The sequence below is a fragment of the Lithobates pipiens genome, unplaced genomic scaffold (genome assembly GCF_037356315.1).
Source record: "Lithobates pipiens isolate NorthernLeopardFrog02 unplaced genomic scaffold, aLitPip1_a1.2 Scaffold_3, whole genome shotgun sequence".
In the NCBI taxonomy this organism is placed as follows: Eukaryota; Metazoa; Chordata; class Amphibia; order Anura; family Ranidae; genus Lithobates; species Lithobates pipiens.
In genome coordinates this window covers 268,756,464-268,776,134 of record NW_027507790.1, presented here as the reverse complement: position 1 = coordinate 268,776,134, position 19,671 = coordinate 268,756,464, and the positions used below count along the sequence as shown (strand labels likewise).

General features: G+C 45.1%; 1 protein-coding gene across 1 annotated transcript in view; it reads right to left on the bottom strand.

The window, feature by feature from the left end:
• Positions 1-15,542: 15,542 nt before the first annotated feature.
• Positions 15,543-19,671, bottom strand: part of PIGO (phosphatidylinositol glycan anchor biosynthesis class O) — a 40,173-nt gene continuing 36,044 nt past the window's right edge. Inside the window, exons 10-11 of the mRNA XM_077463146.1 lie at positions 19,424-19,494; positions 15,543-16,162 (exon numbers count right to left, since the gene is read on the bottom strand). Coding sequence (XP_077319272.1) covers positions 16,033-16,162; positions 19,424-19,494 — 201 coding nt within the window. The 3' untranslated portion in view covers positions 15,543-16,032. The remainder of the gene's footprint in view (positions 16,163-19,423; positions 19,495-19,671) is intronic.

The window sequence follows — 19,671 nt, the reverse complement described above, 5'->3', positions numbered from 1 at the left end:
CTTGGATAGTGGGGATAGAACCTGGACTCACGGCGCAGGCGCCGTTCATCCTCTGCAATTTTCGGAATCTGTGTAGCTTTGTACTGAGCATGCGCAGTACACTTCGGACACTTTTGGATGGAGGACCTTATATGGTAAGACACCGGCACTGGGGAGCTACAGATCATTGAGGGAACCATGAATGCCAACATGTACTGTGACATACTGAAGCAGAGCATGATCCCCTCCCTTCAGAGACTGGACCGCAGGGCAGTATTCCAACATGATAACGATCCCAAACACACCTCCAAGACCACCACTGCCTTGCTAAAGAAGCTGAGGGTAAAGGTGATGGACTGGCCAAGCATGTCTCCAGACCTAAACCCTATTGAGCATCTGTGGGACATCCTCAAACGGAAGGTGGAGGAGCGCAAGGTCTCCAACATCCACCAGCTCTAAGATGTCATCATGGAGGAGGGGAAGAGGACTCCAATGCCAACCTGTGAAGCTCTAGTGAACTCCATGCACAAGAGGGTTAAGGCAGTGCTGGAAAATAATGGTGGCCACACAAAATATTGACATTTTGGGCCAAATGTGGACATTTTCACTTAGGGGTGTACTCACTTTTGTTGCCAGCGGTTTAGACATTAATGGCTGTGTGTTGAGTTATTTTGAGGGGACAGCAAATTTACACTGTTATACAAGCTGTACACTCACTACTTTACATTGTAGACAAGTGTCATTTCTCCAGTGTTGTCACATGAAAAGATAGAAGAAAATAGTTACAAACATGGGGGGTGTACTTACTTTTGTGAGATTACTGTAGATCTTACTTTTTAACTTTAAATAATATTCTGTGTCCCTGATAACGATGGACACTATTCTGGCAGAGGTTGACAATAGCATTCCTATACCTCTTCCACATAAATCAAACCCTGTTTCTCTCAAAAAGAAATCCAGTCTCTATCGTAACCCAAAATCGCAATGCCGCTTCATTCATAACCACTTTAAGACCGGGCCTCTTTTTTAGATGTGGTGTTTACAAGTTAAAAACGTTTTGTTTTGCTAGAAAATTACTTAAAACCCCCAAACATTATACATTTTTTTCCTAACACCCTAGAGAATAAAATAGGGTTTGTTGCAATACATTCTGTCACACCGTATTTGCGCACTTTTCTTTTTTGAATCAACTTTTTTTAATTAAAAAAAAAAAAAACAGTAAAGTTAGCCCAATTTTCTTTTATAGTGTGAAAGAATGTTACACCGAGTAAATTGATACCCAACATGTCACGCTTCAAAATTGCACCTGCTTGTGGAATGGCGACAAACTTTTACCCTTAAAAATCTCCATAGGAGACATTTAAAGAATTCTACCGGTTGCATGTTTTGCGTTACAGAGGAGGTCTAGCACTAGAATTATTGCTCTCACACTACCGATTGCGGCGATACCTCACATGTGGGGTTTGAACACCGTTTTCATATGCGGGCGCTACTCGCGTATGCGTTCTCTTCTGCACACAAGCTCAGCAGGACGGGGTGCTTTTAAAACATTTTTTTCTTATTTATTTTACCTTTTATTTTATTTTTTACACTGTTTAAAAAAAAGTGTCCCTTTTATTCCTATTACACGGAATGTAAACATCCCTTGCAATAGAAAAAAAGCATGACAGGTCCTCTTAAATATGAGATCTGGAGTCAAAAAGACCTCAGACCTCATATTTACATTAAAATGCAATAAAAAAAAAATGTGTCATTTAAAAAAATGTAAAAAAATAAATTGGCCCTTTAAGAGCTATGGGCGGAAGTGACGTTTTGACGTTGCTTCCGCCCTGCAGTGTCATGGAGACGGGTGGCGGCCATCTTTCCCTCACTCGTCTCCTTGTCAGCCCAGGGGACAGACACGATTGCCTCCGCCCCTGCCGGTGGCTCCGGTAAGTGGCGGAGGGCACCGGATCGTGACGGGGGGGGGGGGGGGGGGACGGATAAAAGTGATCTCACAGTGAATCCACTGCAGAGACCACTTTTATCTTGTAGCCGACCGCCAGCCGAACACAGGGATACCAGGGTTATGGTAGCTAGCTGCTGCCATAACAACAATATCCATCCCCAAAGAAGGGACGTAGATCGGCGTGCGGCGGTCGGCAAGTGATTAAAATTGGTCTTGAGAGATATACGCAGATCTCTCCTCACCAACACAATAATACTGTTATAGTGAACAACAAGCTTTAGAATCATTGAGTGAAAACTCAGCTATTACAATCAAATCGGCCGACAAAGGCATGAACATTGTGATACAAAATAATAGTGACTATGTGGAAATGTGCAACAAAATATTAACCAATCCTCAATGGTACAGATCTATACCTAAATCCTTGATTGATGGTTTTATCAGAGATTTTTATATGCTAGTTGGCCAGGCCTACTACCACAGTGTTATTGATAAAAAATACTTGGAAATACATTGTGGCGGCTTCCCTAGGGTGGCAATATTTTATGCACTCCCCAAAATACACAAGAACACTTACCGGCCACCAGGGAGACCATTCGTTTCAGGCAGAGGCAGTCTTACAGACAACCTCACCAAATTTATCGACAGGCTTTTACAACCCCTGGTGGAAGCTCTTCCATCACACATTAAGGACACCATTCATTTGCTTCAAATTCTGGCTGGCCTCCATATCGATGGTAACACTTTTTTAGTCGCTATTGGCGTGGAGGCCTTATACAGTTTGATTTCCCATGACTTGGGTCTCTCAGTCATACATTTGTTACTTCGCTCAAATAGGTATCCTCATTCATTGGTTGAGTTTACTGTAGCATCCCTTGAGTTTATACTAAAACACAACTATTTTTCCTTCAATGGCTCCCATTACCTCCAGGTGAAGGGCGTTGCCATGGGTGCATGTTGTGCCCTGGCATACGCCAACCTGTACCTGGGGGAGTGGGAGAGGTTGCTACTTTCTGATGGTGCGGCCCGTGTCTTTGCCGGGCATGCCACGGCCTGGTATCGTTACATAGATGACGTTATCATGCTATGGGATGGCCCCAGGGTAATTCATTCCGAATTTCTAGAATACATTAATTCAAGCAACACATTCAATCTCAAATTTACTAAGACTTATGATACATGCAGGATCTCTTTTTTGGATTTGGCTATCATTAAACATCTAGACGGCTCTCTTCAAAGCGAGCTTTATAGAAAGCCCACAGCGGGCAATACCATTCTGGAAGCCTCTAGCTTCCCCCCCAAACCTTTGTTGGCATCTATTCCATTCGTACAATATATCAGAGCTAGACGCAATTGCTCTAGTGATGACTTGTTCGAAAAGGAAGCTTTTTTACTCAGAACAAGACTACGAGCTTGTGGCTATTCTAATGGGGTTCTGAAAAAAGCATATAAAAAAAAGCTAAAAGCAAAGTTCGCAGGAACCTCCTTTTCTATAAAAAACAGAGTAAAGAATCTGTACCCACATGGGTCATTACAAAATACTGTCAGCAACATGGACAGATGTAGGCCATCCTACGAAAATACTGGCATCTACTCAGTATGGATACTATACTAGCACCATTTGTCATGACTCAACCATTGATTACTTATTGCAGAGCCTTCTCACTACGAGACAAATTAGTCCGTAGTGAATATAAAACCAAGAAACAAGAAAGTATTAAACTCACAGTAAGTGCAGCGCTCAAAATAAATCTCAGAATGAACTGAAAAAAAAATATATAGGGCTTTCACACTGGAGTGGTGCACTGGCAGGGCGTCAGAAAAAGTCCTGCCAGTAGCTTCTTTGGAGCGCATTAGGAGCGGTGAACTCACCGTTCCTAAAGTGCCCCTGCCTATTGAAATCAATGGGCAGTGCCGCTGTAGTAATGCTTTGCCGGCGGTTTTAACCCTTTTTTGGCCGCTAGCGGGGCGCTTTCATTTAGTCCATTATAATAAGTAACGATCAAACTATAGCCACTGTAATCCAGCCCAAATCGCATATTACTTACTGGTTAAAGAAATTTAAAAAAACTTGTTTCCAGGGGTTAGGCAGCGCCATCTTAAGTATTGTTTTCTGAGTCCACAGTGGAGTGTATTTCCGCCCTTACATTGAGCACTTCATGTACTGTTAACCAAGCCTCCTTCTCAATCCAACGTTTCTATGGCAACCCTGCTTCCCTGTTCATAGCCGACTTGTTTTATTTCATAGTATTTACTTGTGCCTAATTGTCTCATGTTTGCCTTTGTCAGTCTTATCAGCTTCAGCTGATAAGACTGCAGTAATGGCCAGGTTTACACTGCATGTGATGTCACATGGGGTGTAGGAGGAAGCTCTGAGTGATTATGCAGTCTCCTGGGATATCAGTGGTGTGCCGTAGGAAGTCCTGATAACAGATAGACAAGCACATAGAGAGTGTGCCATAAATTAGAGGAGATCTGGGCATGCTCAGTGACATCATTCTAAAGAACAAAAAGGATTACAACAATACTAAGCAAGTAAGGAGATATCTACAAGCAGTGTTCATTAGGGTTTTTTATGCTGATTTACATGGGACAAAGTTGTGGGGGTGGGTTTACACTTGGTTGCATCTCAATTCTGGACACCAACTGATATATTTCAAATGTTCTACATCAGAAATCCCTCACCATATGACATTCATACCAGATATGAGTCATTGTTCCTCTATCCTTAAGACATCTCCAACAGATCTCTGTGTTGTCTTTATTTTATTTAAATCCAATGGACTCCAAAACCACCTCATCATCATAATTTTATAATTATGTTTTTAATGTTTAATTACTACCGATGATTTATGTATTAGTAAAAATGCCTTGTCCCATTCTATTAATGGGATCGGACTCTCTATTTAATTTTCCCATTTCCAAATACATGCCAATTCATTAAAGGGGTTGTAAACCTTCAAGGTTTTTCACCTCAATGCATTGAGGTGAAAAACCTCCCATAATGCTGCAGCCCCCCCCCCCGAGCCCCCGTTTTACTTACCTATACCCCCTCTACCTTGTCCCAGGGACGAGCACACCAGCAAAAGCCGGTGTCTCGGGTCCAGATTGGATGGATTTATAGCAGCGCAGCCATTGGCTCCAGCTGCTGTCAATCAAATCCAATGACCCGGGTGCCAGGGCCAACTCTGATACCCCTAACTAAAATCTAGTGTAACCAATTGCCTCCATCTGTATGTAATTTAAACTCAGTATAGATACAGCTGTTCCGTGAAGCCCTCGGAGGTTTGTTAGATAAACTTAGTGAACAAACAGCATCATGAAGGCCAAGGAACACACCAAACAGGTCAGGGATAAAGTTGTGGAGAAGTTTAAAGCTGGGTTAGGTTATAAAAAATATCCCAAGCTTTGAACATCTCACGGAGCTCTGTTCAATCCATTATCTGAAAATGGAAAGAGTATGGCACAACTGCAACCCTACCAAGACATGGCCGTCCACCTAAACTGACAGGCCGGGCAAGGAGAGCATTAATCAGAGAAGCAGCCAAGAGGTCCATGGTAAGTCTGGAGGAGCTGCAGAGATCCACAGCTCAGGGGGGAGAATCTGTCCACAGGAGAACTATTAGTCGTGCTCTCCACAAATCTGCCCTTTATGGAAGAGTTGCAAGTAAAAAGCCATTGTTGAAAGAAAGCCATAAAAAATCCTGTTTGCAGTTTGCGAAAAGGCATGTGGGGGACACAGCAAACATGTGGAAGAAGGTGCTCTGGTCAGATGAGACCAAAATTAGCATTTTGCTGTTAGGCCAAAAAGTTAGTGTGGTGAAAAACTAACACTGCACATCACCCTAAACACACCGTGAAACATGGTGGAGGCAGCTTCATGTTGTGGGGATGCTTTTCTTCAGCTGGGACAGAGAAGTTGGTCGAAGTTGATCGGAAGATGGATGGAACCAAACACGGGGCAATCTTAAAAGAGAGCCTGTGGCATTGCAAGGCTGGCAGTTACAATTACTCCCAGAGGCATGATGTTCTGCCACAGCAGGAGGGCCCCAGGTTGCCTACCCCTGTTATAGAATGTCTATATGAGCCTGTGTGTAACTGAAACCACCCAGATTGGTAGATCAGGAACAAAGGAATATCAGAGGTAAAACCATCCAGTGATCATAAGGATCAGTCAGAATAAAATTCCCTATGCAGTCAATAAGGGTATGCAAATAAAAAGCAGCTGCCCCTTGGGCCCCCACTGCCTGCAAATCGTTGATAAGTGGCTTTGGCTATCACTCAGATGAGGGCGGAATTAAACGTTGGGGACACTGGTGATTGGTTGGGTGTTAGGTCTGCAGCCTGGGAGGTGAGGCTAGCTACCTCGCCTGGGGAGAGTGCCTGTTAGTTCCAGGCACAGTCACACCGACCCCTCTCACTTACCACGTCCGACAAGCTGTAGACCATTAGCCTGCTGACGAACTTCTTCCCCATATGGTTTAGCGGGGTGTGCCTGGTGTTTACCTGGCATCCTCTGGACATTATCAAGGTGAGACGGCTGGAGGGGGGCAATGAAGGGGTCTGTGGAGGGAGGGGGTCCTGTGTAATGATGGGGAGGGGGGCCCTGTGTGATGATCGTTTTAGCCCCCCCTCCCCCTTTACAAAAGTGGAAAAAAAATTTAAACGGTTACTTTTTTTCTGTGCTGCACAGCACTTCCAGATTTCTTGCCTAGGTAAGTATTATAATAGGTCACCCCACTGCCTCCTAGAATTGCCATGTCACATCCCAGAGGCAGTGTTTTACATAGGGGTGTGTACGTGTCCTAACATCTGCTTTTGACCGTGCATGAAAACTCTGACCGTTGTTTGAGACGTGGCAGAGACCTGCAGCATGTCTGCACACACCAGAGAGATGGCACAGGTCTCTGCAAGATCTGTGCACTAGCGTGGAAAATCTTCTGCGTGTGCACAGAAATGCTGTAGGTCCCAAAAACCTGGCAGAGACCTGTGGCACCTCTGCGTATGGGTAGGATTTTTAAAAATGGCGACGTGGAAGGGGTGGGGAGGCAAATATTGCAGGGGTGTAGGATAGAAAACGCCATACATTCTTTAATCTGTTCTGTGCACATCTTGGGCCACTAGTGGAGCTTACATACCTACAGATGTTTTTTGGCAGAATGTCAATAATTAAACTTTTTGGGATATAATTTGCGTGTCACCCTTTCTTCCCCATTCATTGAAGGAAACAGTGGAGACCTAGAAGATCTTGACAGTCTGGTTATACTGCCATTTGCAGGAGGAGGACACTAGGTACAAAAAGCACCGCCTAGGGCAGTGATGGTGAACCTCGGCACCCCAGATGTTTTGGAACTACATTACCCATGATGCACATGTACTCTGCAGTGTAGATGAGCATCATGGGAAATGTAGATCCAAAAAATCTGGGGTGCCAAGTTTCGTCCTTACTGGCCCCACAAAGCCCCATCTGCTAGAGGCAGCTCTCTTTTTTCCTAGCTTAACCAATTAAAGAACAGGCCTTTTCTAACACTGTTTACTAGTTAGAATTAGTATTTTTTGCTAGAAAATTACTTAGAACCCCCAAAGATTATATATATATATAAACATTTTTAGCAGGGACCCTGGAGAATACAATGGTAGCTGCTAAAATTTATGTCAAAACGTAATGAATTTTAATAAAACAAAACAAAACCATAACACCCATTTCTTGATCATACATCACGGGACACAGGAGCTCATTACATAGTGGGTTATATAGGCACCTCTGGTGATTGGACACTGGTTAACCCCAATTAAGGAGAATTCCTCCCCTATATAACCCCTCCCATATGGGAGGCACCTCAGTTTTTTCACCAGTGTCTAAGGTGGTTGGTCACGTAAAACATGTGCTATGAAGAAAGCTCTGTGCAGGTCCCTGCGGGGGCCTAAGGGCTACAACAAACCAGATCCATATCTCGGGCCGATATTTGACTCCCAAGATGGTATGGTACCCGGGCCTCGTCATCCGAAGAAACGAGGTTTGGCCTGTAAGTCCTCTCCTATTGGAAGACTGGGCTCTGGGAAAACCAGACTTGGTGTACTTTTTACATAGTGGCACGAAAGTTTCTGGCAGAATCTTTTACAAGGTCCAGGTAGGAGGTTCTTCTGAGAAAGAACCCCAAAAAACCTGAAGGTTGGCACAACTCTGCCCGCCGTGATGGGTGAAGACTGGAATCTGTCTGTTTTCAGCAATTCCTGCGGCGAGGACAGGTAAGGGAAGTTAATCCTATATATAATTATATTATGGATTTCTTCATTTGAGTAATAGTATGTCTTACCTGGTTTCCACCACTAGAGGGAGTAAGAGCAGCCTGATGCATACTTACATGCTTTTCAGTACACACGCTCAGTGAAGCCTGGTTCTCCAGAGGTCTCACGTCTCCACTGCAATCCCTGCCACAATAAAAGTAACACAGGGGTCCCACGCAGCTCTGATGGAGATTCCCTCCCCCCCCCCGGATTCCGGAAGTCCTCGCGCACGCGCGCCGAGCGCGCTCCCGAGCTAATGGAGGAGGGGGGAGTGTGGTTGTGAGCCATGCACATTGGTGTGCACGGCGCTGTACTGCGCAGGCGCCAGGTGGCAGTTTTAAAAAGCCCAGAGCGTCAGGGGGCTGTAAGTGTGAGACACAGGAGCTGTGGGCAGTAAGCATCCCAAGGGATTGGATCCAGGCAAACCTTAGACACCTACTCAGCTTCAGGTTGTGCAGTTTAAGCATATATATTTATTGCGAGACTTTAAGCACAACAGTGATTGCACTTTGCATTAGTACCTCTGCTTTGTAGCTTAGGACTATGTCTCCTTGTAAGAGGGTCTCAGGGGGAGGTAACAAGGGCACTGGTAAATCACCGCCAAGGTCCAGGGGTTCTAAAAATGCCTGTAAGTTACAACCCCCCCCTGCAAGACTGGAGCCAGCCTCACAGGATGAGTCAGTGCCCCTGTCAGGTTTTGCAGCCTCTCCTAATGTCTCAGCCCCGGTCTATGTCACTGAGGACTCCCTTAGGGCTACATTGGAGGGTTTTGAAGGGAGAATCATGAATTTTATTTCTGCTTCCCTGAAAGATAGCAGGAAAAGGGGTAGGTCCCCTCCCTCTGCTGAGAGTCCTCTTTCAGATGATTCTTCTGACAATGAGGAGAGATCCCTATCTTGGGACAGGGATCTTGAGCAGTCAGAGGAATCAGAGGAAGAGGAGAGAGTCCCCTCCTCCCAGGCGCTCAGAAAGCAGGTGCAATATTATACTGAATTGGTGCGTACCCCATTCAGAATGCCTGCTGCTGAAGTCGCTACGTCCTCGGTTTCTTCCCTAGAAGTCAGGAAAGTCCCACAGACTGCTTTTTCCTTTCCAATTCATCCCTTAATGGATAAATTGATGTATGAGGATTGGGGACATCCCGATAAACTGTTTGCTCCTCCTAAAAGGTTTTCTATGCATTATCCTCTGGAGGAAAGTTTCACCAAGAAATGGGGATGTCGATGCAGCGGTTTCTTGCGTGAATAAAAACCTGACCTGTCCGTTGGATAATGCTCAGGTATTTAAAGATCCAACTGATAAGAAGTTGGAAACATTATTAAAAGCCTCCTTTTCCATGACTGGCATTGTAGTGCAACCTACAGTCGCAGCCGTGGGGTTGTGTCAGTTCCTCAAGGAACAGGTTAAGCATATGCTTGGCCTCCTTCCCAGTGAGGAAGTGGAGAATTATGCAGAAATACCTCAAATTCTGTGTTTCATGATTGATGCGATTTTGGATTCTGTCCAACAAGCATCTCGTTTGTCTCTCCTGTTGGTACACATGCGAAGGGCCCTATGGCTAAAGAATTGGGCACCTGAGCTATCATGCAAGAAGCATTTGATTGGGTTCCCGTTTAAAGGGGAACATTTGTTTGGAGAAGAATTAGACAAATTCATCCAAAAAATTTCAGGGGGTAAATCTACTCTCCTTCCAGTCAAAAGGAGCAAACGTCCATCATTTAGGCGTTCTCTCTCTCCCGGAGCATCAAGCTCTAAGCAGTGGCGACGGCCTTCTCATCCCTCCTCTACAGGAAAGGCTCAGGGCCGGGCCCAGGGGCAGAAAAAGACTTGGGGGCGAAAGCCTACCAAGCAGAGCCCAAAAGCTTCCTTGTGAAGGGGCGCCCCCGCTCGGCCGAGTTGGGGGAAGGCTTCTGCAGTTTACGGAAGCCTGGCGGGAAGAGATCCTGGACAAGTGGGTGATCTCTTCGGTATCTCTGGGCTACAAGCTAGAGTTTCAGGAGATTCCACACTTCTCGCTTTCTAAGGTCAAGGATCCCCAGGGATCCAGTAAAGCAAAAAACGCTATTTCTGGCCTTAGATCACTTACTATCCCTGGGGGTGATAGTAGAAGTAGATAGTAGAAGTGGACCCAAAAGCCGAAGCCAAATGGAAGTGTCAGACCTATCCTGGATCTGAACCGTTTTTTACGCATCTGGTCCTTCCGAATGCAGTCAATTCGCACTGTGGTCTCCTCCCTGCAAGGGGGAGAGTTTATGGCATCAATAGACAACAAGGATGCATATCTCCATGTGCCAATTTTTCCCGCACAACAAAACTAAGGTTCGCGGTAGAGCGGCGCCATTTTCAATTTGTGGCCTTGCCGTTCGGGCTCGCTACGGCCCCTCGAGTCTTCATAAAGATTCTGGACCCTCTCTTGGCAAACCTAAGAGCTCAGTGTATAACCGTCATGGCTTATCTAGACGACTTGATTTTAATGGAGAAAACAGTAGCGTTCCTGAACCACAGTGTTACCAGAACGCTAGAACACCTGGAACGCCTAGGTTGGATTATAAACCTAGAAAAGTCGTCCCTACAGCCTGCTACCAGGTTGGAATACCTGGGTATGTTTATCGACACCGCTCAGGGCAAGGTGTTTCTTCCAAGGCCAAAAGCCTTGGCCATTGGGGATCTGGTGCGCCTAATTCTGGGCTGGAGATCTTCCCCCATTCGGTTGTGCATGAGACTGTTAGGGAAAATGGCCGCCTCCTTCGAGGCCGTTCCATTCGTCCAGTTCCACTCAAGGCCTCTGCAAAGATGCATACTTGCGGCTTGGAACAGGAAGCCCCAATCCTTGGATCTTCCTATGCGTCTATCCCCAGGGACACGCAAGAGTCTCGTTTGGTGGTTACAAACCGAGAATTTGCTGAAAGGCAAAACTTTTCTTCCTCTTCCATGGAAGGTTATTACGACAGATGCCAGCCTGACAGGCTGGGGAGCAGTGTTAGAGGAGACGTGCTCGCAGGGGAAATGGTCTGCGATCGAGAAGCTATTGCCCATAAATGTCTTGGAGATCCGGGCAGTTTATATGGCTCTCATAAAGTGGTCTTCCCGACTACGGGGTCTCCCTGTTCGGGTTCAGTCCGACAATGCCACAGCAGTGGCCTATATCAATCACCAGGGCGGTACCAGGAGTCTGGTTGCGCAAAAAGAGGTGAATCGCATACTTGTCTGGGCAGAAAAGCATGTTCCATGCCTTTCTGCAGTCTTCATTCCAGGAGTGGAAAATTGGCAGGCGGATTTTCTGAGCCACCAGCAGTTGTGCCCAGGAGAATGGGCTCTGCACCCCGACGTGTTTTGGGACATATGTCGCAGGTGGGGTACTCCAGACGTAGATCTGTTTGCGTCCAGGTTCAACAGGAAACTGGACAATTTTGTGTCAAGGACAAGAGATACACTTGCTCAGGGGTCAGATGCTCTGACAGTTCCCTGGGATCAGTACAATCTGATTTATGCCTTCCCCCCGTGCCCGCTTCTGTCACGGTTCCTGGGAAGAGTCAAGAGGGAGACAAAATCGGTTCTTTTGGTAGCCCCGGCAACCGTGGTACACAGAGATCATGAAGTTGGCAGTAGGCAGGCCGTGGATCCTCCCTCTCCGGCCAGATCTGCTCTCACAGGGTCCAATTTACCATCCTGCTTTACACAGTCTGAATTTGACGGTTTGGCTGCTGAGACCCACATTCTGAGAGACCGTGGGCTTTCGGAGCCAGTCCTTTCTACTCTGGTTAATGCCAGAAAGCCGGCCTCCAGGCTTATTTATTACAAAAATCTGGAGGGCATATGTTTCCTGGTGTGAACCCAGGGAATGGCATCCTAGAAAGTATGTCATTAGCAGGATCTTGGCCTTCCTCTAGTCAGGCCTAGAAATTAATTTGGCCGTAAGCACTATGAAGGTGTAGATTTCGGCCTTGTCAGTGTTTTTTCAGAAGCCACTTGCATCGCATTCCCTGGTGCGGGCTTTTATCCAGGGGGCTATGTGGATAAGGCCGCCAGTCAAACCTCCGGTATGCCCATGGGATCTGAATTTGGTTCTCTCGGCTTTGCAGGGGCAACCATTTGAACCTTTGCATCTGACTTCAATTTTTTGGTCAAAAGAACTAATGGTTTTCTTGGTAGCCATATCCACGGCTAGAAGAGTGTCAGAACTAGCAGCTCTCTCCAGCAAAGAGCCGTATCTAATTGTTCATAAGGACCGGGTGGTCATGCGTCCCAACAGGTCCTTTCTACCTAAGGTGGTTTCGGGATTCCATTTGAATCAAGATGTAATCCTACCATACTTTTTTTCCGGACCCACAGTCCACAGAAGAAGAATCTTTGCACACTTTGGATGTGGTTAGGGCAATCAGTATCTATCTTCAAGCAACGGCTCAGATGAGGAAAACTGATTGCTTTTTTATTTTGCCGGAAGACCCTAGGAAGGGCCAGGCGGCATCAAAATCCACTCTCTCAAGGTGGATTAGACAGATTATTTCTCAGGCCTATAGTGTTAGAGGGAAAATCCCTCCTTTTCAAGTGAAAGCGCACTCTACTAGGGCTGTAAGTGCTTCTTGGGCAGTGCATCACCAGGCCTCCCTGGCTCAGATCTGTAAGGCTGCAACTTGGTCATCAGTTTACACATTCACCAGATTCTATCAGGTGGATGTCAGAGGGAAAGAGGATATCGCCTTTGGGCGCAGTGTACTGCAGGCTGCAGCTTAGGTCCTCCGGTCCATGGCGGTCTATAATTATGATCTGTGTCTCCCTCCCCTCAATCTGAGCATTGCTTTGGGACATCCCACTATGTAATGAAGCTCCTGTGTCCCGTGATGTATGATCAAGAAAATAGGATTTTTATATACAGCTTACCTGTAAAATCTTTTTCTTGAGAGTACATCACGGGACACAGTGCTCCCGCCCCTCTTGGGTTTTACGTGGTTTCCTATTGCTTTGCTACAAAACTGAGGTGCCTCCCATATGGGAGGGGTTATATAGGGGAGGAATTCTCCTTAATTGGGGGTTAACCAGTGTCCAATCACCAGAGGTGCCTATATAACCCACTATGTAATGAGCTCCTGTGTCCCGTGATGTACTCTCAAGAAAAGAATTTTACAGGTAAGCTGTATAGAAAAATCCTATTTTTTGGGTAAAGTATAAAAGATAATGTTACATTGAGTAAATAGATACCTAACATGTCACGCTTTAAAATTGCACACGTTCGTGTTGACAAAGTATGCTACTTAACCACTTCAGTCCTGGAAGAATTTACCCCCTTCCTGACCAGAGGACTTTTTGCGATTCAGCACTGCATCGCTTTAACTGACAATTGCGCAGTCGTGCGACGTGGCTCCCAAACAAAATTGACGTCCTTTTTTTCCCACAAATAGAGCTTTCTTTTGGTGGTATTTGATCACCTCTGCGGTTTTTATTTTTTTGTGCTATAAACAAAAAAAGAGCAACAATTTTGAAAAAAAAAAACACATTATTTTTTACATTTTTCTATAATAAATATCCCCCAAAAATATAAAGAAACTTTTTTTTCCTCAGTTTAGGCTGATACATATTCTTCTACATATTTTTGTTAAAAAATAAATAAAATAAAAAAATCGCAATAAGCGCCTATCAATTGGTTTGCGCAAAAGTTATAGCGTTTACAAAATAGGGGATAGTTTTATGGCATTTTAATCTTTTTTTTTTTACTAGTAATGGCGGCGAACGGCGATTTTTATCGTGACTGAGACATTATGGCGGACACATGGGACATTTTTGGGACCATTGTCATTTATACAGCAATCAGTGCTATATAAAAATACACTGATTCCGGTGTAAATGACACTGGCAGTGAAGGGGTTAAGTATGTCCTGGGGAGTGATCCTAACTGTGGGGGGCTTGGCTATGTGTGACATGTCACTGATCTCTGCTCCCGATCACAGGCAGCAGAGATCAGTGACACTGTCAATAGAACGGGGAGATGCTTGTTTACATTAGCATCTCCCTGTTCTTCCTCTCCGTGAAGCGATTGCGGGTATCCCCGCGGACACCGAGTCTGCGGGACCCGTGACCCGACTCACGGAGCTTGCGTGGGCATGCCCGCTGGCCGCCTCTTAAAGGGCAATGTACAGGTACGTTAGTTTGCCTGTACGAGCCCTTCTGCCAACGTATATCGTGGGCGGTCGGCAAACGGTTAAAAATCTCCATAGGCGACGCTTTAAAATCTTTTACAGGTTACGAAATTAGAGTTACAAAGGAGGTCTTAGAGCTAGAATTATTTCTCTTGCTACAATGTTCAAGGAGATACCTCAGATATGTGGTGCAATCACTGTTTACATATGTGTGTGCGATCTATTTTTACACCGTCCCTTTAATTTTTTTATCACTTTTATTGCTATCACAAGAAATGTAAACATCTCTTGTGATAACAATAAAGCATGACAGGTTCTCTTTTTGGAGACATCTTGGGCCTCTAAGACCCCAGATCTCTTCTCTACCGTTGAAAGCATCAGAAAAAAAAAAAAAAACAATCTGATACTTTACAAAAAAAAATACAAAATTGTTTACATCCGCCCTTAACCGGAAGTGACGTCATGATGTGGCTTCTGGCCTCCTAGATCATAGAGTTGATCAGAGATGATCTGTTCTCTCTTCACCTCTATGGACAGCCACGCAAACCACCGGATAATTTTCCGGGCTCGCAGTGAGACCAGTAAGCCCGAGAAACACTGGAGAGCGGCTGAGGCAGAGAAGCCTTTTCATTTTCCCTGTCACCAAGGTTGCTGTTGTTGCATTCTCAGATGCCCCTTTTGGTCACAAAGTCCTATAGGTGGCAGTGTAGTTGCCTTTGCCTTAGGCGGGAGCTTTCATTGTTATTTTTTCCCAAACCTTGGTAGAAACTGCTTTGAGACATCCCAGTGGTTAAGGTCTAAAGATCTCCACCATTTTCTTCAGTGATTAGAAGAGAATTTTTTTTTTTAAATCAATGTAAAATCCTTTTTTTTTTGTGTTTATTGAAGGACAACCTTTGTCCGTTTGTGACCAGTTGTGTTTCTTCTGTTCATTTCTTTGCAACGGAGTTGCCTCAAGTTTGGCCACCAGCAGGGGTTGCCCCTAGGCTGTGCTTTTGTTTATGTGTCTTACTTCTGCAGATGGCAGTATAACCCAACGGTCAAGATCTTAAGGTCCCCACTGGGTCCTTCAATGAATGCACAGAAAGAGATTTTATGGTGAGTACAAAAAATAAAAACATTTTCTGCACCATCTCACTGTGGCTGTTTTAATAAGTTTCCCTGATGTGATGCATACAAGAGGACCCCAATAATAATGTAGCACAAGATTCCCTTTATTTCAGAAGACTCTGGCACCACTTGCACACATAGACTCAGGCAATCTTTATTGTGCGGTCACTGACGTATTGACTTCCTATGGCAAGCTCTTGGCAGTGGTTGGTAAGTGTCCTTCCACAAATTATATATATTTTTTTTAACTCTCCCAAAAGCTACATTTATTCTCCAGTAAAATGCAGTTCACTCACACCGCTCGACATGTTGCAGCAATGATAGTGGACTGTCTGCTGTCCATGGTAAATACTTGACAGGAGAGCCGTCAGAAAATGGCTGCTGATAACACCAGACGGGTCTAAGCTACTGCCGTCTCTTGGCGAATCCTCCGATTAGACAGATGAAACAAATATGGCGGAAAGGTCCGGGGTTCTGCCAGCTGGCGGAGTGCAATTAGTGCAGCAGCCCACAGCCTGGACTGGGAAAGGCACTGAGTGAGTTCTGAGCAGCATTTTAGTCCATCCTCCGCTGCTACCTGCTCTGCTGGACCAAGAGCCTCCGGAACCAGTCACGAACGACACAGTCCACCCGCAGAACCAGTGCAATCCCACACAACATAAAGATGCTGCTGATTGTGAAGCCCAGAGCTTCAAACAGGAACCTGAGAGACAAGAAGGACAATAAATTAAAGGGATACTATAGACGTAATACTGCACAAGGGATACTATAGGTGTAATATTGAACAAGGGATTCTCTACACTCAACGCTCTATTATTTTTACAATTTTACTTTTAAATATTTATTAAAACTTTTCTTTTTTTTTTTTATATTTCTTTCCATCAACCCTGTTTGGGAAGGGGGGCTTTGGTGAGATATCAAGGGTCTAAACAGACCACTGACATCTTCCCTTTGAGGCAGAGAAAGGGAGTGAGGACACAGATTCCCCAATCCCTTTCTCTGCAGCCTCAGCTGCACTAAAGATGAATGGACAAGAGACAGCGGCTCCTGTTCATTCATAAACTGAAGCATCGTAAACACAATTTACAATGCGCAGTTATGAATGGACAGAGTCAGTGATGACTGACTCTGTGCATTCGGAGAAGGAAGGAGTCAGTAAATGGCAGATTTACCAGCTCCTTCCTCCGCTCTCCATCCTGACAGATCTGCGGCAGGGGGGACCGGAGGAGGACATGGAGGGGAAGAGGATACGGAGGGAGTGGGAAGCGGAGAAGGACATGGAGGGTGAGCGGAGGAGGACGTGGAGGGGGAGTGGAGGACGACACACGGAGGGGGAGCAGAGGAGGGCATGGAGGGACAGCGGAGGAGGACATGGCGGGGACCTTAGGAGCACTGAGGAGGACACAGGGGAAAGTCATAGCTGATCGATGGGGCGGTGGAGGCCGTTACAAGCACCGATCTCCCTGTATATATTTAAATAAAGCAGCTGAAAGCCGCAGGAGTGAGAGGAGGAGAAGCGGCTGTTAGCTGCTTTATTTAAATCTATACAGGGAGATCGGTGCTTGTGACGGCCCCAACCGATCATCCCCGACTGCCCAGGTATCGGATTAGGCATCAGAGCATTTGCAATTTTGTACAAGTACTCGTACAAATGCTCGGTATCTGTGGAACCCTACTATAGATGTAATACTGAACAAGGGATACTATAGACATAATACTGAACAAGGGATACTATAGACATAATACTGAACAAGGGATACTATAGACATAATACTGAACAAGGGATACTATAGACATAATACTGAACAAGGGATACTATAGACATAATACTGAACAAGGGATACTATAGACGTAATACTGAACAAGGGATACTATAGATGTAAAACTGATAAAAAGCACCTATAGACATAATACTGAACAAGGGATACTGTAAATGGAATACTGAAGAAAGGCACCTATAGACATAATACTGAACAAGGGATACTATAGATGAAATACTGAACTCCAGGCAAACATCTAAACACACAGATAAAATACATATATGGGAAATGTTTTACCAGCCAAAAGATTTGCAGCTCTGTCCATTCAGCCCTGAGATTTACAAAGCTCAGCCACACAGCACAGCCCTATCTAGTAGGGGGAGAGACCAGCTCTTTCTCTGCTGCATTATTACTTTTAAAAGTTGAAGCAACAGACTAATAAGCTACTCCTTGCTTCCCCTTCTTAAAGCCTGCCCCTGCAGCACACCTGATTGGCTCTTTGTGCTGCCTTCTCCCTCCCTTCTTTGACCTCTGCTGTACAGGGACTGCAAGAGACTGATAAAAGGTCAAAAAAATATACCTAAACTACATTTAATGATGTATTAATGAATAAAGAGTGGCATTAATTTGTTTTTGTTTTTTTATAACTGCCTGGAGTCAAGCTTTAAAAGGCCCAGCTCCAGCCCGTTTTTCCATACATAGTAGTTTTTGTTTTTTTTAATGTAGTGTGGAAGGGTCAGGGACTATTTTAGGTTTTTCTGACTGCCTGTGTACCCATTGGGGAGGTTCCCCTTCACTTCCTCTACTGCTGACACCTAGACCATGAACTGATGTTCCAGGGACATAAAGATACAAATGGAAGTAAACATTTCATAGGTGTTCAAAAAATTCCCCATTTTAATATGAATCCCTGGGTATGGGGCCCTGTTTTACAAATCCCTGATTATAGGAGTTGTTTCATGCCGTTAATCCCTGAGTGTGGAAACCTGTTTCATGCAGTGAATCCTTGAATGTGAGGCCCTGTTTCATGCAGTGAATCCCTGATTATAGGCCCTGTTTCATGCAGTGAATCCCTGATTATAGAGCCGTTTCATGCAGTGAATCCCTGATTATAGAGCCGTTTCATGCAGTGAATCCCTGAATGTGGGGCCCTGTTTCATGCTTGAATGTGAGGCCCTGTTTCATGCAGTGAATCCCTGATTATAGGAGTTGTTTAATGCAGTGAATCCCTGAGTGTGGAGTCTTGTTTCAAGCAGCGAAACCCTGATGTGGTACCTTGTTTAATGCAACTCCGGATTCAGGGATTATAGGAGTTGTTTCATGCGGTGAATCCCTGAATGTGGAGCCGTTTCATGTAGTGAATCCCTGAATGCGGTACCCTGTTTCATGCTTGAATGTGGGGCCCCGTTTCATGCAGCGAATCCCTGATTATAGGGGTTGTTTCATGCAGTGAATCCTTGAATGTGGGGCCCTGTTTCATGAATCCTTGAATGTGGGGCTCCGTTTCATGCAATGAATCTCTGATTATAGGGGTTGTTTCATGCAGTGAATCCTTGAATGAGGGGCCCTGTGCCCTGCAGTGAATCCTTGAATGTGGGGCCATGTTTCATGCAGTGAATGCTTGAATGTGGGGCCATGGTTTATGCAGTGAATGCTTGAATGTGGGGTCCTGTTTCATGCAGTGAATCCCTGAGTGTGGAGCCTTGTTTCAAAGCAGAAAGTCCCTGATGTGGAACCCCATTTCATGCAGTGAATCCCTGAATGTGGGACCCTGTTTCATGCAGTGAATTCCTGAATGTGGGGCCCTGTGCCATGCAGTGAATCCTTGAATGTGGGGCCATGTTTCATGCAGTGAATCCCTGAGTGTGAAGCCTTGTTTCAAGCAGAAAGTCCCTGATGTGGATCCTTGTTTCATGCAGTGAATCCCTGAATATGGGACCCTGTTTCATGCAGTGAATCCCTGAGCATAGGGGTCATGTGTGACATTGTCATCAGCCATACAAAAAGAATCCCCTCCACAAGTCTTTTCTGTATTCCAGTTTCTTTAGTTGGAAAAACATTCTAACCAGGAATTGGGACATCCCGCCTCCAGGGACATCAAACTAGAACTAAGCTCCATCTTCCTGTCCTGTATTCGTAGAAAGGGAAGATTTTTGTATGTGTGGTTAGGGTGGTCATTTTAGATACAAGTAGATTTAACCTACTTTGGAGCAAACACTTTCCACACCATAAGATGACGCCGAAGAATCATAGCCGCACAGACACAGGACAGGAGCTGTAAGGAAGCAAAAAGCAAACACGAGTTGAAAAGAATGATTCTCAAACTGAATTACTGTTCTAAATATTTTTATTTGTGATAGGCAAAGCCTGTTTGTCTGGCAGTGCGGTTACATCCAGGTGTTAAAGTAAATGCTTCATTTTACTTTAACAGCCCTATAAATGTCTACAGATT